At 48.4% G+C, this 21,027-nt stretch overlaps 1 protein-coding gene across 1 annotated transcript; it reads right to left on the reverse strand.

Moving 5' to 3' along the window:
• Window positions 1-19,987: 19,987 nt before the first annotated feature.
• On the reverse strand, window positions 19,988-20,712 carry LOC123116126 (transcription factor bHLH150). The gene has a single exon (XM_044537130.1). The coding sequence runs from the start codon at window positions 20,590-20,592 to the stop codon at window positions 20,356-20,358; it is 237 nt and encodes a 78-aa protein (XP_044393065.1). The 5' UTR covers window positions 20,593-20,712; the 3' UTR covers window positions 19,988-20,355.
• Between the last annotated feature and the right edge of the window lie 315 nt (window positions 20,713-21,027).

The raw sequence follows: 21,027 nt of genomic DNA on the forward strand, positions 1-21,027 counted from the left end.
TGTGGGAACATTTGAAATTCGAAACATATTTTTAAATTTGCAAAGATTTTATTATAATTTCTGAAAATTTTAAGTTCATTCTTTTTTTGGAAAATTCATGAAAAAATTAATTCATTTTTTATAGTCCGTGAACATTTTTTTAATTTGGGAGATTATAATAACTTGGAGCCTAAAAATTCTATTTTTTTGTAAATTGTGAAACACTTTTTAAATTTGTTAACATTTTTTATAATTTTGGTAGTGGCCATTTTTGGGAAAAGAATAACCAACTTGTAACAGTTTGCCGGCCATATTCTGAAATAGTCAAGAGTGAATAAAATGAATAAAGTGGGTCGGCCTAGTATGTCGGCGTCCTGGAGTTGGGGGTATCCAGTCCTGCCTGCATGCAGCCCACCAGGTGGCTCCATCGACGGCCTGGTACGACCCATCTTCAACACCAACATAGCAAAACCCTCACGAGGGGCCAAGCCTCGCAAGGCGGACGACGCCAAGACCCCTGAAGGAGTTGGCCTCCTCAGGAGGGCTCCTGAGGGGCTGAGAGATCTATGCAGCTACCTATGAGGCTCATCTGACGTGAGACATGACGACCAAGGCGACGCAGGCGCCAGGAGGGCGCCAGGCGGGTGCATATCACAGGTTTCCTCTTCGGTGCAAGGGAGGCAAGCCACAGGCGCGGAGTCCCGAGGAATCAACCAAATGTTTCCATTATGGTGCAACAAGACCAAGACTGCCAGGACGGCAGGACGAAGGTCATCATCGAGGCCATCGCAGCGTCACGACTAGAGGCTTTTCGCAGCGTCACTACTTTTGTCAGGATACACTGTACTACTTCCCCTTTCAAATCCTGCCGTTGTGGAATCCCTTCCCACTCATATTTGGGAAGAGGACCAAGGCCACTATATATAGGACTTACCCACCACCATAGTGGGGGGGTCATTTTCCACCCCGATCACCACACCAGCTCAAGAACACCTCACCTCCTGAGGCTTGTTCATCCTTGTACTAGTTCATCCTTAGCCCCTCGAGGTAATCCAGAACACCACACTGGATTGGGGTATTACACCACAACGGTGGGCCGAACCAGTATAAATCTCTATGTCTTTTTGTCTCTGTGAGCTCTATGCGCTAGGCTAGGGAGGATCGCAAGTAGGCAGGCTGGGCAGGTTGAGATCTCTGCACGCACCCCAGAGTTCGAACCTCTCAAGGGTTGTCGAATCCCGAAATCCGACATTTGGCGCGCCAGGTAGAGGTGCGTCGGATCCTCTCTTCCGTCGTTCGATCCGTCTTTGCTCCGACATCTCCATGGCCGACGCGCGCAGGGCTCGCGCCGAGCGCCGGGCCACGTCGCTGCCCGGGTCGCTCAGACGGCTCCGGCGGGTGACGTCTGCGCCCGCCGTGCTCCTTCTCCGGTGGCCAACACGGCCACGGGCCCTGCCGTCCACTAGCATCAAGCCTCGTCGCTGCACCCGTCGGTGCGCCGTGATGGCCACACCGCTACTCCGTCGCTGACCCCAGCAGCTTCATCCTCCCGCGCGCGCCGCAGCCAGGTGGATGCGTAGGCCGCTCTGCTCACGGCGTGGCAGCTCCTTCGCTACCATCTCGTGGGTGATCTCTACGATGAGTGGCTCGAGCGTATTGCTGAGCTCATCAGCGTCGCGCACGGGGGCTCCGACGGGCCGGCTCACTCATTGCCTCAGCAACCACCTGCAGCGAGCGACGTCGCGCACGGGGCTCCTCCTCCGCCTTTGGCCCGGGGCGCCATCGTCGAGCCAAGGCGTATGGCTCCACGGCGCGACCCGCAGCGGCCGGCGCCGGCTCGGGACGACGTGAGCTGCCAGGTGGTTCAACGTTCCCAAGGAGAAGCGTGCGTGCTTCCAGCACCCCAGCACCAAGCTCGCGAGCCGTGCACAAGGACCACGTTCCACCCCCTCAACGACCTCCGGTGGCCACGGCAGGATGCCGTGCGTTCACTACAGAGCTCCGCAACGTCATTTGGCCGAGCAAGTTCAAGCCTGACCTGCCTCCACGCTACGACGGCACCGCCGACCCCACCGAGTTCCTACAGCTCTACGAGCTGAGCATCGAGGCGACCAACGAAGACGAGAAGATCATGGCAAACTGGTTCCCGATGGCCCTCAAGGATGGCGCAAGTTCTTGGCTCCTGAACTTGACCGAGGGGTCGGTTTCTTCCTGGGAGGAGATGCGCAGCCGCTTCATTGCCAACTTCCAGGGCACTCGTGACCGACCGCCGGCCGCGGGCGACCTGCGCCGCGTCAAGCAGCAGCCTGGGGAGACCCTGCATAAGTATATCCGGCGCTTCAACAATGTCCGCCTCAAGATTCCCAAGGTGTCTGACGAGGCCATCATCTCCGTGTTCACTAATGGCGTCCGCGACGTCAAGATGAAGGAGGAGCTCGCCATCCACGAGGACCTCTGCACTGCTCTGGAGATGTTCAACATGGCGAACAAGTGTGCGAGGGCTGAGGAGGGATGCCTTTCCTCCTCGAGCTCCCTGATGCTGATCCAGAAGACAAGAAGACCAAGACCAAGGACACGAAGCGCCAGGGGCCTGCCGTGCTTGCGGCAGAGCCAGAGACCAAGCGCGGCTGCGACCACCCGAGTCATCTAAGGGCAAGCGGCCGTTCTACGCCTTCCACAATGTCTACAGCCACAACACCAGCGACTGCCAGGAGCTCAGGACTCTCCGTGACGGGCGCCTCGGTCGATGCCCGAGCACAATGATTGGGGCTACGGCCGCGGAGGTAGCTGAGGTGGAGGACACTGGGATGGACGCGACCGCCGTCAGGAGTGGTGCGACCAGCCTCATGAGGACCGCTGGCAGGACCAGCCTCGCGAGGGCAACTAGAGGGAGCAGACTTGTGAGGACCTCCCTCGGGGCAATGTAGCTTGGCCTCCTCTGCCTCCACCGCCAAGAAGGAACAAAGATCACCATCAAGACGAGGGGGCTGGGGGCTTCCGGGAGCCACGGGCCATCGCCTGCATCTTGGGTGGCTCACAAGCCCCAGCTTCCCATCGTGTCTTCAAGCAGTTTGCGTGCGATGTCAATGCGGCACTCCCCAAGCTTGAGGCAACTCGCCCTCTCAAGTAGTCCAAGTGTGCCATCACCTTCGACTCCACAGATCGGCTCAAATGTGCGGCCACCACTGGTGCGCTCCCCATGCTCTGCTCCCCCGTCATCAGCAATGTGACCGTCACCAAGACTCTCATTGATGGCGGAGCAGGGCTCAATGTTCTCTCCGTCCAGACGTTCGACAGGCTCTAGGTGCCATACTACCAGCTGCACCCCACCAAGCCATTCTCAGGAGTGACCGACAGATCAACACACCCGATCGGGCAGGTTCGCCTCCCAGTCACCTTCGGCGAGCGTAACAACTACCGCACCGAGCTCATTGACTTCAACGTCACCGACATCTACCTGCCTATGACACCATCCTTGGGTACCCAGCACTGTCCAAGTTCATGGCAGCCACACACCATGGCTACAACATCCTCAAGATGCCAGGAAGCGGTGACATCATCACGGTCTCCTGCCAAGAGAAGGATGCGGTGTGCTCCCTCGAGCGCGCCTTCCAGGCTGCAGCAGTTGAGAACCCGGAAGACGAAGACGGCGCCCTCCCTCTTGAGGTTGCCCCCAAGATGAAGAAGCTGTAGCTAGGCTAGGGGCCTCGTGAGGGAGCATCACTCGAGGACGCAACACTGTGTCTCGCGTCTCCGGACGCAGCACCTTCACCCATCACATATGAAGGCGCGCCTGGTGCCCCTCTCAGGCTGGGCTCGGGGGCTCTCCTCTGGAGGGCCTAAGACCTAGACAATGTCGCGAGAATGGTGCTCGGGCACCATGTGGAGGCGCTCTTTAGAGCACGCTTCCCAGGAGAAGGCAGCAGGCATGAGGCACCAGGCGTTCAGGAGTTCATCAGCGAGGCGACCGAGGAGATTCAGGAAGGAAGGGTTCTGCAAGGCGATCGTCGCCTGCCGCGAGGCAGAGCTTGCTGCCCTAGCGGGGGTAAAGAGTTCTGTGTCTGCGTCAACATCCCTGGGCTCAACAGGGCTGCGTCTCGGCAGCTCATGTGGCCGTCTCGCGTCGGCCGATGTGAGGGACCGCCTCACAGCTACATCTGCATGCCTTCCAACCTGGCGGGCACGGCTGAGGCGTTCCAGCACTGCACAAGGGACGCTCAGGTGGCCTGCGAAGCCAGGCACCAGGCGATCTTGGCAGAGATGGAGGAGCACCCTCAGGAGCCTTCCGGTCCCTCCGAGCCTCCCGAGGCTTGGCACCGGAGCGGCTCATGAGGAACGGCTTCAGCAGCACACATTTTTTGGCTACTCCAACAACTCTTCAGCAACGGTACCAGGTGACATCTCCCTAGTTCGTTCAGTTTGGGGGCGCCTCTCGGGCTGCATCATCCCCAGGCCATGTGGGTCCGTCCCTACAGCATGTATCATTTTGCATTCACCAGGACTATCTAATCATTTCGGTGAATTTATTTATGATCGTCACATCACGACCCTCATGCGTTCCGACTAATGCCATCTCTGCATCGATACATGATACTCATATCGGCACGGCGCTTGTGCTTGGTCCGTCCCTGCAACGCTGATAAACCTAGGGACCAAGCTCTAGTTTGCGGCCCGCCTCACGTACATCACCTCGCGGGGTCCCCGGTGCCTCTGTCTCACATCTCTGGGGCTCTCGGCCTCCCTTGCCATCTAACCTACAGGTTCACCCCACAGCGAGCCAAAGGTCGGCCCGGACAACCACCGTCTAGCCTCGCGAGTCGCTTGCACGTTAAAGGGGGGCCTCCCGAGCATCGCGCCTCGGGAGCTCCTACTGGCTCTCCAGCCCTCACCCGTTGGCCTTGGCCATGACATCGCGACCTGGCATACCAGCGGCTGATGAGCCCGCTCGAGGGCCGGGTCCTGAGGATGTAGAGCACCTTGAAAAGCGAGGCAGGAGGGTGGTCAAGACGGGTTGCGCCTAATGGCACCACATGCGCAACGACAAGCATTTCCTCTCCGATGGACTCAGACCGCAAAAAATAAGTCTCGGCTCGCTACGGCACCAGTTTCGCTCCACACCCCTTGCCCCGCAGTTCCACTTGGGAGGTTCAACTCCCCTTTTCAATTTTCTGCACAGCTGCTTGCACGCCAAGGGGGACCTAGTGAGCATCACGTCTCATGAGCTCTTACCAGACCTTGGGCCGCTCACCTCCTAGCCTTGAGCACGACATCGTGACCTGGCATACCAGCGGCGGCTAAAGCCTTCCTAGGGACTGGGTCCTGCCGGCATAGAGCGCCATGCTGTCTAGGGAAGAGAAAAGGGAGGGACTCAGCCAAACTGGAATACGTGCATCCATTACAAAGTCAAAAGGAACAGCGATACCGTTAATACATCCCAGTCCTTACAAGCCCCACGGGGGCTGATTTTCATCTCGCACAAGAGAAACAACTACAGGGCCTTACGGTGTTGCTGACAACGCCGGGCGACAGCCGCAGCTGCACTCCGATCTCGACGTGAGCTCGGCGGCACGTAGCTGTCGTCGCTCGACTCCGGAGAATCGCTAGGCTCAGGAGATTTGCTGGATTCCCAGGAGTCGTCGCTGCTGCTGGAAGAAGCGCTGAAGGGGGCAGCGGCATATCCAGTGCCCATGACGGTGTCCCTCGAGTTGTCTCCTCTGGGGTAGCACTCTAGTCGCTTGCCCCGCTCGTTGAAGACCTTGAAGAACAAGGTGGTCATGCCGTCATACTCAAAGAGGATGGCGAGGGCTCCCTCCGCTCGGCAAGCCCAGGCGACCTCGCCCCATCCACGTGTCATGAAGACATCTCCAGACAGAACCACCTCGAACACAGCTCCGGTGGCTAGGCTGCTGCACCCCACGTGTTGCAGCCACAGCTCCACCGGTCCTTTCGGAGGCAGCTCGCTGGTGAAGAACCAAGGGAGTCGGATCCAGGTATCAGGAGGCATCACCGCTCACACCATGAACTCGCGTGAGCTACCCTCGGCATGGGTCCGTGGTGCGACCGGCAGGGCAATGGCGGCCCTGCCATCTTCACGAGGCGCCGCTCGGCGGCACACTCCTTCGCCCTGAGCGCGGGCATATAGGGGGAGAGGGAAGCCAGGCGGAGGCCTCGATTGCCAATGTCGGGCCACCTCTCGCCCCGCGCTAGCATCGTCGGGAAGGCGGAGCCGTTTCTTTGGCCGGAGAGGGTCCGGCCCCTCCCTAGGAGCCTTCCCCTTCTCTGCCGCAAAGAACCTCCTGATCGGCGCCATGAGAGCAATACGGAGAGGAGGAGAAGCAAGCAGGAGCAAGACGAAAGAGAGATGGGCAGGGGCTCCACCCGCTCGCACGTTTATAGCCGGGAGAAGGTAAATCGTCGGCCTCCCATGATTTCCAGTAATAATGATCCCCTCTGCATGCAGCATGCAGTTGTCAAGTCGAGCAGTTGCCGAGGCAGCATTGGGAAACGGAGTCGCCCACATCCAATCAATCGCCATGCGTCATCAAGGCTGCACGCAGTTAGGGCCCATGATGCTCCGCACTTTCCCTTTGGCTTCGCCTGGAAGCCAAGTCCGAACACGCCTTGGGCCCGTGGGCTACTGTCGGCGTCCTGGACTTGGGGGTATCCAGTCCTGCCTGCCTGCGGCCCACCACGTGGTTTTATCGACGGCCTGGTATGGCCCAGCTTCAACACCAACACAGCAAAACCCTCGTGAGGGGCCAAGCCTCGCGAGGCGAACGATGCCAAGACCCCTGAAGGAGTTAGCCTCCTCAGGAGGGCTCCTGAGGGGCGGAGAGATCTATGCAGCTACCTCATGAGGCTCAGCTGATGTGAGCCATGACGACCAAGGCCAGGCGGGTGCCAGGAGGGTGCCAGGCGGGTGCAGAGCGCAGGTTTCCTCTTCGATGCAAGGAAGGCAAGCCACAAGCACGGAGTCCCAAGGAATCAACCAAAGGTTTCCATTCTGGCGCAACAAGACCAAGACCGCCAGGACGGTAGGACGGAGGTCATCACCGAGCCCACCGCAGCGTCATGACCAAAGACTTTTCGCAGGCAAAGACTACTTTTGTCAGGATAGACTGTACTACTTGTCCCCTTTCAAATCCCGCCGTTGTCGAATCCCTTCCTGCTCATATTTGGGAAGAGGACCAAGGCCACTATATATAGGACTTAGCCACTGATAACCCACAAGTATAGGGGATCGCAACAACTTTCGAAGGTAGAGTATTCAACCCAAATTTATTGATTCGACACAAGGGGAGCCAAAGAATATTCTTGAGTATTAGCAATTGAGTTGTCAATTCAACCACACCTGGATAACTTAGTATCTGCAGCAAAGTATTTAGTAGCAAAAGTGGTATGATAATAATGGTAACAGTAGCAACAGTAAAGATAAATGTTTTGGTTTTTTGTAGTAGTTGTAACAGTAGCAACGGAAAAGTAAATAAGCGAAGAACAATATATGAAAAGCTCATAGGCAATGGATCAGTGATGGATAATTATGCCAGATGCGATTCCTCATGCAATAGTTATAACATAGGTGATATAGAACTAGCTCCAGTTCATCAATGTAATGTAGGCATGTATTCCGTAAATAGTCATACGTGCTTATGGAAAAGAACTTGCATGACATCTTTTGTCCTACCCTCCCATGGCAGCGGGGTCCTAGTGGAAACTAAGGGATATTAAGGCCTCCTTTTAATAGAGAGTCAGACCAAAGCATTAACACATGGTCAATACATGAACTCCTCAAACTACGGTCATCACCGAGAAGTGTCCCGATTATTGTCACTTCGGGGTTGTTGGATCATAACACATAATAGGTGACTATAGACTTGCAAGATAGGATCAAGAACACACATATATTCATGAAAACATAATAGGTTCAGATCTGAAATCATGGCGCTCGGGCCCTAGTGACAAGCATTAAGCATAGAAAAGTCACAGCAACATCAATCTCAGAACATAGTGGATACTAGGGATCAAACCCTAACAAAACTAACTTGATTACATGGTAAATCTCATCCAACCCATCACCGTCCAGCAAGCCTACGATGGAATTACTCACGCACGGCGGTGAGCATCATGAAATTGGTGATGGAGGATGGTTGATGATGACGACGGCGACGAATCCCCCTCTTTGGAGCCCCGAACGGACTCCAGATCAGCCCTCCCGAGAGAGATTAGGGCTTGGCGGCGGCTCCGTGTCGTAAAACGCGATGAAACTTTCTCCTTGATTTTTTTCTCCGCAAGACGGAAGATATAGAGTTGGAGTTGAGGTCGGTGGAGGTCCAGGGGGCCCACGAGATAGGGGGCACGCCCTACAGGGGGGGCGCCCCCCTGTCTCGTGGACAGGCCCTGGGCCCCCTGGTATATTTCTTTCGCCTAGAAATTCTTATTAATTCCAAAAAGTGCCTCCGTGGATTTGCAGGTCATTCCGGGAACTTTTCTTTTCTACACATAAAACAACATCATGGCAGTTCTGCTGAAAACAGCGTCAGTCTGGGTTAGTTTCATTCAAATCATGCAAGTTAGAGTCCAAAACAAGGGTAAAAGTGTTTGGAAAAGTAGATACATTGTAGACATGTCAACTCCCCCAAGCTTAAACCTTTGCTTGTCCTCAAGCAATTCAGTTGATAAACTGAAAGTGATAAATAAAAACTTTTACAAACTCTGTTTGCTCTTGTTGTTGTAAACATGAAAAGCCAGCATTCAAGTTTCAGCAAATATTACGAACTAACCATACTCACAATAACACATAGGTCTCACAATTACTCACATCAATAGCATAATAGCTAGCGAGCCATAATAATAAAACTCGGATGACAACACTTTCTCAAAACAATCATAACATGATATAACAAAATGGTATCTCGCTAGCCCTTTCTGAGACCACAAAACATAAATGCATAGCACCTTTAAAGATCAAGGACTGACTAAACATTGTAATTCATGGTAAAAGAGATCCAGTCAAGTCATACACAATATGAATCAATAATGATGAATGCAAATGACAGTGTGCTCTCCAGTGGGTGCTTTTAATAAGAAGGATGATGACTCAACATAAAAGTAAATAGATAGGCCCTTCGCAGAGGGAAGCAGGGATTTGTAGAGGTGTCAGAGCTCGATTTTAAAATAGAGATTGAATAACATTTTGAGCGGTATACTTTTGCTGTCAACGCAACACCTATGAGATGGCTGTATCTTCCATACTAAATGCATTATAGGCAGTTCCCAAACAGAATGGTGAAGGTTTATACTCCCCCAACCACCAACAAACATCAATCCATGGCTTGCTCGAAACAACGAGTGCCTCCAACATACAACACCCTGGGGGAGTTTTGTTTAATTATTTTGATTTGCTTTGATCTTTTTGGATCATGGGACTGGGCATCCCGGTTACCGACCCTTTCTCGTGAATGAGGAGCGGAGTCCACTCCTCTTGAGAATAACCCACCTAGCATGGAAGATATAGGCAGCCCTAGTTGTAACATGAGCTGCTCGAGCATACAAAACAGAATTTCATTTGAAGGTTTGGAGTTTGGCACATACAAATTTACTTGGAACGGCAGGTAGATACCGCATATAGGTAGGTATAGTGGACTCATATGGAACAACTTTGGGGTTTAAGGAGTTTGGATGCACAAGCAGTATTCCTGCTTAGTACAGGTGAAGGCTAGCAAAAGACTGGGAAGCGACCAACTGAGAGAGCGACAATAGTCGTAAGCATGCATTAAAATCAATTCACACCGAGCATACGCATGAGTAGGATATAATCCACCATGAACATAAATATCATGAAGGTTGTGTTGATTTGATTCAACTACATGCGTGAACATGTGCCAAGTCGAGTCACTCGATTCATTCAAAGGAGGATACCATCCCATCATACCACATCATAATCATTCTAATAGCATGTTGGCACGCAAGGTAAACCATTATAACTCATAGCTAATCAAGCATGGCACAAGTAACTATAATCTCTAAATGTCATTGCAAATATGTTTACTTCATAATAGCTGACTCAGGAACGATGAACTCATCATATTTACAAAAACAAGAGAGGTCGAGTTCATACCAGCTTTTCTCATCCCAATAAGTCCATCATATATCGTCATTGTTGCCTTTCACTCGCACGACCGAACGATGTGTATAATAATAAGAGTGCACGTGCATTGGACTAAGCTGGAATCTGCAAGCATTCAACTCAAAAGAGAAGACAAGTAATATGGGCTCTAAGTTAAATAAACAATCATGCATATGAGAGCCACTAAACATTTTCAATATGGTCTTCTCGACCCCCAAAGGAAATAAAAGAAAATAAAACTATTTACACGGGAAAGCTCCCAACAAGTAAGAAGAAGAACTAGAAATCTTTTTGGATTTTCATTTTAATTTCTACTACAAGCATGGAAATTAAACTAACTAATTTTTTTTAGTTTTTCTCAAGGTTTATCAAGCACATAAGAAGAAAGCTAGAAAAAAGGAATTTGAACTAGCATGGATAATACAATGAAAGAGTATGAGCACAGACGACTAGTGTGTGAACATGAATGTAAAGTCGGTGAGAAATACGTACTCCCCCAAGCTTAGGCTTTTGGCCTAAGTTGGTTTAATACCAAGGACCGCCGCTACTCTCTCCGGTGTAATGAGAGGTATAGTCAGGATACCACTGGCTAGTCATCTCCGGATCCCACTGGACAGATGATGCATGATAAGAGTCCAGCTCAGGTTCCGGCTCAGGTTCGGGTTCTGGAGTGGCCTGAGCTCGATGATTGTTCACCGCCTCCGGTGTAACGAGAAATTTTTCTGCAAGCAAATCAAACAACAGAGGCGCAGGCAAAATAATAATCTCAAAGTGTTTCTTATTGAATCTAAGTTTATACAAGAGCATCCTATCTTCGTTGTCAACAATAAACTTATGTGCTACCATGCTCTTGTAATCTAGAATGTGAGGAGGCAATATTGTCTCCTTTTCTTCATGGTGCCTAATGGGTATCTGAAAATGTCTAGCAAGACATGCAGCATAGATACCTCCAAATATGGGGCCTTTTGTATGATTAAGGGCTAGCCGTTTAGCAACGACGACACCCATATCAAAACTATTGTCTCCAAGCAAAGCATGTTGAAGCATGATAATATCAGGAACACTCAAGTTTCCACTATTCCCACGACCAATCAAGCATCTACTAGCGAATATGGCAAAGTAGCGTAAAACAGGAAAGTGTATGCTAGAGACTTTCGCCTCAGAACCCTTCTTTATCTCCTCTACAGCGATAATATCAACCAAGCCAGCCACGTCTTCACGATGGGGTTCCTCTAATTCTCCCTCATAAGGTATCCTACATACCGCGCAAAAATGACGTAAAGACATTTCTTTGAACTCGTCATATAAATGAAATGATACTCCAGGCGGTGACTTCTTAGGATAAAAATAAAAGTTTTGCACGAAAGTATTGGTGAGTAGGAGATATTGATCGATTCGGCCATTGATAAAACCAGTGAGGCCTGCAGTCTCGATTAAAGCATGAAAGTCTTCATGAATTCCGGCCTCTTTCAAGAAATCATCACATGGCCATTCACACAGTCGTACTTCTGTTAAGCGAGGAAGATTATACTTGGCTTTTTCCTTCTCTTTAGCTTGTTTTTCCTGAGAGCTTTGGCTAGAAGAGCCCCTCAAAAGTTTCCTCAACATTTTCTAAAAATTTCTGAAACTTTAGTAACTTCAAAATAAAAGTACATAAAACTAAACAAGATTGATAGCAACTACTCCTACAAGTGCCTAGAGCCCATACCATGCATTAGAATTACTTGGAACCTCAAAAATTTAACATGCAAGCTCAAGAACATGGTCACCTAAGCAGCAAAAAATTGCAAAGAATAAAGCACTAGAACAAGAACTAATTGGACCAATGGAGGAGTCACATACCAAGCAACAATCTCCCAAAGCAGTTTTGTGAATGGAGCTTTGAGCTAAGAGATCGAAAATCGCAGCAAAACGAGCTAGAACTCATGCTTGAGCTGGATGGGGATTTTTTGGGTAGAAGATGGACTGTGTGGGTGCTAGCATAAGTGGAGGGAAGCCACCAGGGGCCCACGAGACAGGGGGTGCTCCCTACAGGGGGGCGCCCTCCTCTCTCGTGGACTGGTGCTTGCCCCTCCTGCAGTGTTTTCAGTGCCTAAAATCCTTAAATATTCCAGAAAAAATCATACTAAATTTGCAGGGCATTTGGAGCAATTTTATTTTCAGACTATTTTTTAATGCACGGATAATTCAAAGAACAGACGGATAATACTATGTTTGCTTTATTTATTCTAAAAGCAGAAAGTAAAAAGAGGGTACAGAAGGTTGTGCCTTCTAGTTTCGTCCATCTCGTGGTCATCAAAATGAACCCGCTAACAAGGTTGATCAAGTCTTGTTAACAAACTCATTCCGAATAACACGGAACCGGAGAAATTTAGAATAACACTAAGTTACCTCAACGGGGATATGAAAATCCCCAACAATAAGAATATCATACTTTTTCTTGACAGTAGGGAGAGGAAATTCAAAATCTCCAAAAATGATAGTTGGAACTTTTTCAATAGAATTGATGTTATGAACTTGAGATTGTTTCCTTGGAAAGTGTACCGTATGCTCATTGCCATTAACATGAAAAGTAACATTGCCTTTGTTGCAATCAATAACAGCCCCTGCAGTATTAAGAAAAGGTTTACCAAGGATAATAGACATACTATCATCCTTAGGAATATCAAGAATAACAAAGTCCGTTAAGATAGTGACATTTGCAACCACAACAGGCACATCCTCACAAATACCGACAGGTATAACAGTTGATTTATCAGCCATTTGCAAAGATATTTCAGTAGGTGTCAACTTATTCAATTCAAGTCTACGATATAAAGAGAGAGGCATAACACTAACACTGGCTCCAAGATCACATAAAGCAGTTCTAACATAATTTCTTTTAATGGAGCATGGTATAGTTGGCACACCCGGATCTCCAAGTTTCTTTGGTATTCCACCCTTAAAAGTGTAATTAGCAAGCATGGTGGAAATTTCAGCTTCCGGTATCTTTCTTTTATTTGTGATGATATCCTTCATATACTTAGCATAAGGATTTACTTTAAGCATATCAGTTAAGCGCATACGTAAGAAAATAGGTCTAATCATTTTAGCAAAGCGCTCAAAATCCTCATCATCCTTTGACTTGGATGGTTTAGGAGGAAATGGCATGGGTTTCTGAACCCATGGTTCTCTTTCTTTACCGTGCTTCCTAGCAACAAAATCTCTCTTATCATAACATTGATTCTTTGATTGTGGGTTATCAAGATCAACAGCAGGTTCAATCTCTACATCATTGTTATTACTAGGTTGAGCATCTACATGAACATCATTATTAGCATTATCATCAGGTTCATGTTCATCTCCGGATTGTGTTTCAGCATCAGAGATGGAAGTATCATTGGGATTCTCAAGTGTTTCAACATTAGGTTCACTAGAAGTTTGCAAAGTCCTATCATTCTTCTTTTTCTTCTTCTTAGAAGAGCTAGGAACATCTAGATTATTATTCTGAGAATCTTGTTCAATTCTTTTAGGATGGCCTTCAGGATACAAAGGTTCCTGAGTCATTCTACCAGTTCTAGTAGCCACTCTAACGGCAAAGTCATTTTTGTTATTCAACTCATCAAGCAAATCATTTTGAGCTTTGAGTGCTTGCTCAGCTTGAGTAGAAACCATAGAAGCATATTTGCTAACGCGATGAAGTTCATCTTTAACTCTAGCCAGATTATCACCTACGCGTCTTATCTCGAAAGCATTATTCTTTAACTCTCTACCAACATAAGCATTAAAACTTTCTTGTCTAGCCATAAAGTCATCAAATTCATCCAAGCATGGGCTATGAAATTTAGTAGAGGGCATTTCAACTTTATCATATCTATAGAGAGAATTTACCTTTACTACCTGTGTCGGGTTATCAAGACAATGTGGTCCTTCAAGCGGTAAATTAAGACCATGTATATCTCCATAGGTGGTAAATTCTTGACATCTTCAGCTTTAATACCGTTTTCTTTCATTGATTTATTTGCCTCTTGCATATCTTCAGGACTGAGAAATAGAACACCTCTCTTCTTCGGAGTGGGTTTAGGAATAGGCTCAGGAGTTGGCTCAATTGGTTCAGGAATTACTCCAGGAACTGGCTCGGGAAGAGTCCAATTATTTTCATTAGTCAACATATTATTCAATAATATTTCAGCTTTGTCGAATGTTCTTTCCCTGAAAACACAACCAGCACAACTATCCAAGTGGTCCTTGGAAGCATCGGTTAGTCCATTATAAAAGATATCAAGTATTTCATTTTTCTTAAGAGGATGATCAGGCAAAGCATTAAGTAACCGGAGAAGCCTCCCCCAAGCTTGTGAGAGACTCTCTTCTTTGATTTGCACAAAATTATATATTTCCCGCAAGGCAGCTTGTTTCTTATGAGCAGGGAAATATTTAGCAGAGAAGTAATAAATCATATCCTGGGGACTACGCACACAACCAGGAGCAAGAGAATTATACCAAGTCTTAGCATCACCCTTTAATGAGAACGGGAATATCTTAAGGATATATAAATAGCGAAACTTCTCGTCATGAGTAAACAGGGTGGCTATATCATTCAACTTGGTAAGATGTGCCACAACAGTTTCAGATTCAAGGCCATAAAAAGGATCAGATTCAACTAAAGTAATAATATCAGGATCAACAGAGAATTCATAATCCTTATCAGTAACACATATAGGTGAAGTAGCAAAAGTAGGATCGGGTTCCATTCTTGCATTAAGAGACTGCTGCTTCCATTTAGCTAATAATTTCTTAAGATCATTTCTATCATTGCAAGCAAGAATTTCCATAGCGGCTGCTTCATGCATAACATAACCCTTAGGAACAACAGGTAATACATAATCATTGGGAGAACGTTCATCATCACTATCATCAATAATAGGTTCTTCCATATTTTCATTCCCCCTAACTCTAGCAAGTTGTTCATCTAGAAATTCACCTAATGGCAAAGTAGTATCACGCACAGAAGTAGTTTCATCATGCATAGCAGAAGTGGCATCATCAATAACATGCGACATATCAGAATTCATAGCAGTAGCAGGTTTAGGTGTCGCAAGCCTACTAATAACGGAAGGAAAATCTAGTGCAGAGCTAGATGGCAGTTCCTTACCTCCCCTCGTAGTTGAGGGAAAAATCTTGGTCTTAGCGTATTTCAAGTTCTTCATAGTGATCAACAGATATAAATCCCAAGTGACTCAGAGAATAGAGCTATGCTCCCCGGCAACGGCGCTAGAAATTAGTCTTGATAACCCACAAGTATAGGGGATCGCAATAGCTTTCGAGGGTAGAGTATTCAACCCAAATTTATTGATTCGATACAAGGGGAGCCAAAGAATATTCTTGAGTATTAGCAGTTGAGTTGTCAATTCAACCACACCTGGATAACTTAGTATCTACGGCAAAGTATTTAGTAGCAAAAGTGGTATGATAATAATGGTAACAGTAGCAACAGTAAAGATAAATGTTTTTGGGTTTTTGTAGTAGTTGTAACAGTAGCAACGGAAAAGTAAATAAGCGAAGAACAATATATGAAAAGCTCGTAGGCAATGGATCAGTGATGGATAATTATGACGGGTGCGATTTCTCATGCAATAGTTATAACATAGGGTGATATAGAACTAGCTCCAGTTCATCAATGTAATGTAGGCATGTATTCCGTAAATAGTCATACGTTCTTATGGAAAAGAACTTGCATGACATCTTTTGTCCTACCCTCCCGTGGCAGCGGGGTCCTAGTGGAAACTAAGGGATATTAAGGCCTCCTTTTAATAGAGAACTGGACCAAAGCATTAACACATGGTGAATACATGAACTCCTCAAACTACGGTCATCACCGAGAAGTGTCCCGATTATTGTCACTTTGGGGTTGTCAGATCATAACACATAATAGGTGACTATAGACTTGCAAGATAGGATCAAGAACACACATATATTCATGAAAACATAATAGGTTCAGATCTGAAATCATGGCACTCGGGCCCTAGTGACAAGCATTAAGCATAGCAAAATCATAGCAACATCAATCTCAGAACATAGTGGATACTAGGGATCAAACCCTAACAAAACTAACTTGATTACATGGTAAATCTCATCCAACCCATCACCGTCCAGCAAGCCTACGATGGAATTACTCACACACGGCGGTGAGCATCATGAAATTGGTGATGGAGGATGGTTGACGATGACGACGGCGATGAATCCCCCTCTCCGGAGCCCCGAACGGACTCCAGATCAGCCCTCCCGAGAGAGAATAGGGCTTGGCGGCGGCTCCGTGTCGTAAAATGCGATGAAACTTTCTCCTTGATTTTTTTTCTCCGCGAGACGAAAGATATAGAGTTGGAGTTGAGGTCGGTGGAGGTCCAGGGGGCCCACGAGATAGGGGGCACGCCCTACAGGTGGGGGGCGGGGGCGCCCCCTGTCTCGTGGATAGGCCCTGGGCCCCCAGGTGTATTTCTTTCGCCCAGAAATTCTTATTAATTCCAAAAAGTGCCTTCGTGGATTTGCAGGTCATTCCGAGAACTTTTCTTTTCTACACACATAAAACAACATCATGGCAGTTCTGCTTAAAACAGCGTCAATCCGGGTTAGTTTCATTCAAATCATGCAAGTTAGAGTCCAAAACAAGGGCAAAATTGTTTGGAAAAGTAGATACGTTGGAGACGTATCAACCACCACCATAGTGGGGGGAGATCATTTTCCACCCCGAGCACCACACCAGCTCAAGAACACCTCACCTCCTGAGGCTTGTTCATCCTTGTACTAGTTCATCCATAGCCCCTCGAGGCAATCCACCACACAACACTGGATTAGGGTATTACACCACAACAGTGGCCCGAACCAGTGTAAATCTCTGTGTCTTTGTATCTCTGTGAGCTCTACGCGCTAGGCTAGGGAGGATCGCGAGTAGGCAGGCTGGGCAGGTTGAGATCTCCGCACGCACCCCAGAGTTTGAACCTCTCAAGGGTTGCCGGATCCTGAAATCCAACACAGTACGTGAGTGAGGATCCCGACCTGCGTGTTGCTTGCCTTCGGACATGCTTTGCGTGAACTAGTAGCATTCAATTGGAAAAGGCAGGCAAATTTGAGATGATATGGGAGAGTCATAAAGAATCTTTCCCCGTGTTGGAGAGGGTTTGGAAGGATTAGGAACAAGTCGGCTTAGTTTCAGTGGTAAAGTGTAAGCTCGGGAGGCTGGGGCGGGGGGGAGGTAGGGCACCTTACATAGCTAAAGTGTAAAAAAACTTCACTTGGAACCAACCGGATGGGACCATCATAGAAGGAAAAAGTGGAAGCCAGAATAGCCGAACTAAACTATAGAAAAGAGATCATGTAGAATCAACTATCACAATTAAAAGTTTAGTCACGGGAGAAGGTAAGACGTTTTTGCACCAGAAAAACCATTTAGAGGCATTACAACCGCGCACTCTTCGAGCCCTCTCAGACCATCACCAATCACGGCCGTCGTTTTTTGTCGTTTCGGCCGTCCGATCAAACTCTAGCATTGTACTTCTCGCAACTCGAGTGGGCAGGTGCTCCCGCGGAAAAATTGGGCGTGGTTAATTAAGACAACACTCTCACATGAATCCCATTTAAATATCATCATGATGGAAGGAAACATCGAATGCCACCCCTTCCCCTTCGTTCGACACCCTCCCCACTCCACCAGGCTTCCTTACCTAGAAATATGCGTGGCGGTCGAGCTCCCTCCAAGCCCTTTCAAGCTACCACTCCATCCGGCAGAAAAGGAGGAATACTTGGTGAACATCAAGATCCTTCGCTGGTACTTCTGTTCCTGTATCGACTGTCTCATCACCAAATCCAACCACAAGACATAATCTAGGTTTTCACCCTAAAGAATAAGTCTGAGCATACCCGAGAAATTCCTTCAACATTGTAATGATGTAAGAAAAAACATCGCCATTGTCAGGTATAACCACTCGGATCTGACCCCGACTTTTGGCCCAGAGATTGAGACTGGGTGCTCGAGTATCACCCCCATCGAAGCCACTCATGTGTTGTCGTCACCACTTTTTTGTGATCCCAACAGCTACATGCGAAGTGACCGTCGCCACCGCACAACCATCCCTATGCAGCCATTGTCCATAATTTGTATCTCACTGTCGAAGTCAACCACCAATTCAGGAGAGATGAACTCCCAAAGACCTTTCTATGAACACCGCCGTCGTAGAGACGTAGGAAGTCGACGTAGTACCGTTTGCACTGACCACCATTCGGCCGATCGTATCTGGATCACCACCACCAAGCTATGAATCTTAGCGCCAGCGGCCAGCTACCACACACGCGGAAGGTTAGCACTCGCCGTTGCGGTCCACATCCAGTAGAGAACCCAACGCACACCCACCCCCTACGCCATATCCGGATCTGACTGGAGGCTGGCCCGCACATGGAGGTCCACACACATCACTACCTGGCCCTCCACGGCTCCACATTCGCGCCTCCACACCCACCCATCTGTTCCACTCGTCTGCCCTAAGCCGTCGCCAGGAGAAGCAGCCATGACGCCATGGATCAGATCAAGGGCCCACCCTCGCGAGCTTGAGTGCCCCGCGCCACCCGAGCGCCACGAGAGGGAGGTGACCCCCACCACTGCCATCGGCAACCCAGGCTTAGCTTGGCGGCTTCCTATGAGGACTACGGAGGAAGGAGGAAAGAAGGAGCGGCGGGTAACGGCAACTAGGCTTTGTGTCCTCCCGAGTCGCCCGTGCGGGGGACAGAACACATCACAGGGCCTTGCTCGTCGATCCTGTTTCCTTGCCTATTTGGTTTGTAGGATTCGGACAATGTAGGAACAAATAACATTGTAAGAGAATGATAGGAATGAAGGTGGAATTCTATGAACTGGCTCGTTTGGTTCACATGAACACAAAAACATAGAATGCTACTAAACACAGTCAAATTAAAGTTGAACCACGTGAAAAAGGTATAATAGGATGTTATGATGCCACTAAATACTCATGTCTCGTGCTTCATGCGTATGAGCTTTTAAAAGAGGTCTGAGTGTAGGCATAGTAAATGACAAATAAACGACGCCCGCAAATCTCGTTTAGTTAGGTTTAGCTAGCTCGATAGTTCATTTTTCCGCAAAAAAACTTCACTGAACTGTTAGACCACAAGTGAGCTTAAACGGTAATAAACTGACCCGGTTTACATCCCTGACCTAGTGGATTGGATCAAAGTGACCTAGTGGATTGGATCAAAGTTCCTTTTTTCTTGCTTTTTTCCTTTACTCTATTACTTTGAACCAAACAAACAAATAGTGACCCTGAAGAATCCTATTCCATCAAAGCTTTTGTCTTCTTTGTTGGTTAGATTATCTGTAGGGAGCAAGCCAAACAGTAGCAGTGGTTTCCATTCAATTAACAATGATATCCATTGACCACTGTCGACGCAAAGCTTAATCATCAGCACGCCCTTCTTATTAGGAGTAGTAACTAGGACCAACTAATTTAAGCAGACTAGTCACCTCGTGTTGGATCCAGCCAACTTCCAGCTCATACCTCATCATGCATGCCGATACTGTGCATGCCACTCCATTACACGTATGCGCTTTACAAACCTAAAACGGATAGACAGCATATGGAACAGCTAGCAATGCGCAACAACCAAGGCAAGAATCGGCTCACGAGGAGCTTGGCGCCATGAAGAACACGGCAGTGCTTGAATATTTTTAAAGTACTACTCCAGTTAACAAAGATGATCTCACGAGTAGTAGTACTGTTCATCAGCCGTCTGATTTGTTTTGAGATCAAAGATGGGGCATATAGGGCAGGGTCTGAGAGTGGTGAAAATCGATCAAAAAACAAGATACACGCTCCTATTTCCAGTTAACAATGCATACTGTGTATAACCATGTATTTCTTTGATTCTTTCTTTGCCTCAAAGGGGGATGATAAGGGGATTATATAGGTGCGACAGAACTTCTTTTTTTTTCAGAATTTTTATCATAACACCGCAAGATTGATCGACGATCACACGTACATGAATACAAAAAGAATGTGAATCGGCCGCGAAAATTACAAGAAATACTGGACAGAAAAACAAAACCCCTATATACTTCTAGAACACATACGATTGGTATGTATAGTCGCACCTAGGTACTCAATTATACGCTACTTGATCAACCATAATCGTTCAATATATACCATCCGTCTATACGTGCGATATATGCACGTATATATTCGCCATACCACAAGAGCAGAGGTTGCGAACTAGCTAGGGGAGTCGCCATGGCCATGGCCTTCGCAGAGCTCCGAGAGCGCCCTGAGGAGCTCCACCCTGGCCCGGAGCTGCGCGATGTAGTCGGCCGTGCGGACGAGCAGCCGGTCGGTGGGCATAACCGCCGCCCCGGGGACCAGCCGCCGCAGCTCCCGCACCTTCCGCCCCACCACCGCCGACCGCCGGCGACGGCTCGAGCACAGCGACCTCCTCCTCCTCGCGATCTCCATGCCGAACGGATCAGCAGGACAATCAATGAAATGTGCTAGCTACCTAGCTCTCTAGTAGCTACGCTACGTGCGGTACGTGTAGGCGTAGCGTGGCCCTGTGGTCGACGTGACGACGGTGATGGGGAGGGAGGGAGAGCTGAGGCTGGCGCGGGATAAATAGGGGAGGGGGAGGGAGCGTTTTGGGAGCGGACGTTTCAACAAGGGGGTTGCGCGTAAAAATGAGCGTGAGCTGTGGCGCGTCGCGTAGCGCGGCGGAAGGGGGCCCCGCGCGTGGACGCCACGTCTTGTCATGCACACGTGTCTGACAGCTTTCTGACCGCCCAAGGACCCGGGGAATTTATGGGCGTGGATTTTGTTTTGCCCGTTCTGCCCTTCGCTTTGTCTCTCGTGTGTTCAGAACCTTCGGAATACAAATTCATGTGAATTGCGAAGTGA

Source organism: Triticum aestivum, chromosome 5B (genome assembly GCF_018294505.1).
Source record: "Triticum aestivum cultivar Chinese Spring chromosome 5B, IWGSC CS RefSeq v2.1, whole genome shotgun sequence".
Classification (NCBI taxonomy): domain Eukaryota; kingdom Viridiplantae; phylum Streptophyta; class Magnoliopsida; order Poales; family Poaceae; genus Triticum; species Triticum aestivum.

Bases quoted from the DNA above. Each gene is read 5' to 3' on its own strand.
- LOC123116126 (XM_044537130.1), bottom strand. From the start codon at position 20,592: ATGGAGATCGCGAGGAGGAGGAGGTCGCTGTGCTCGAGCCGTCGCCGG.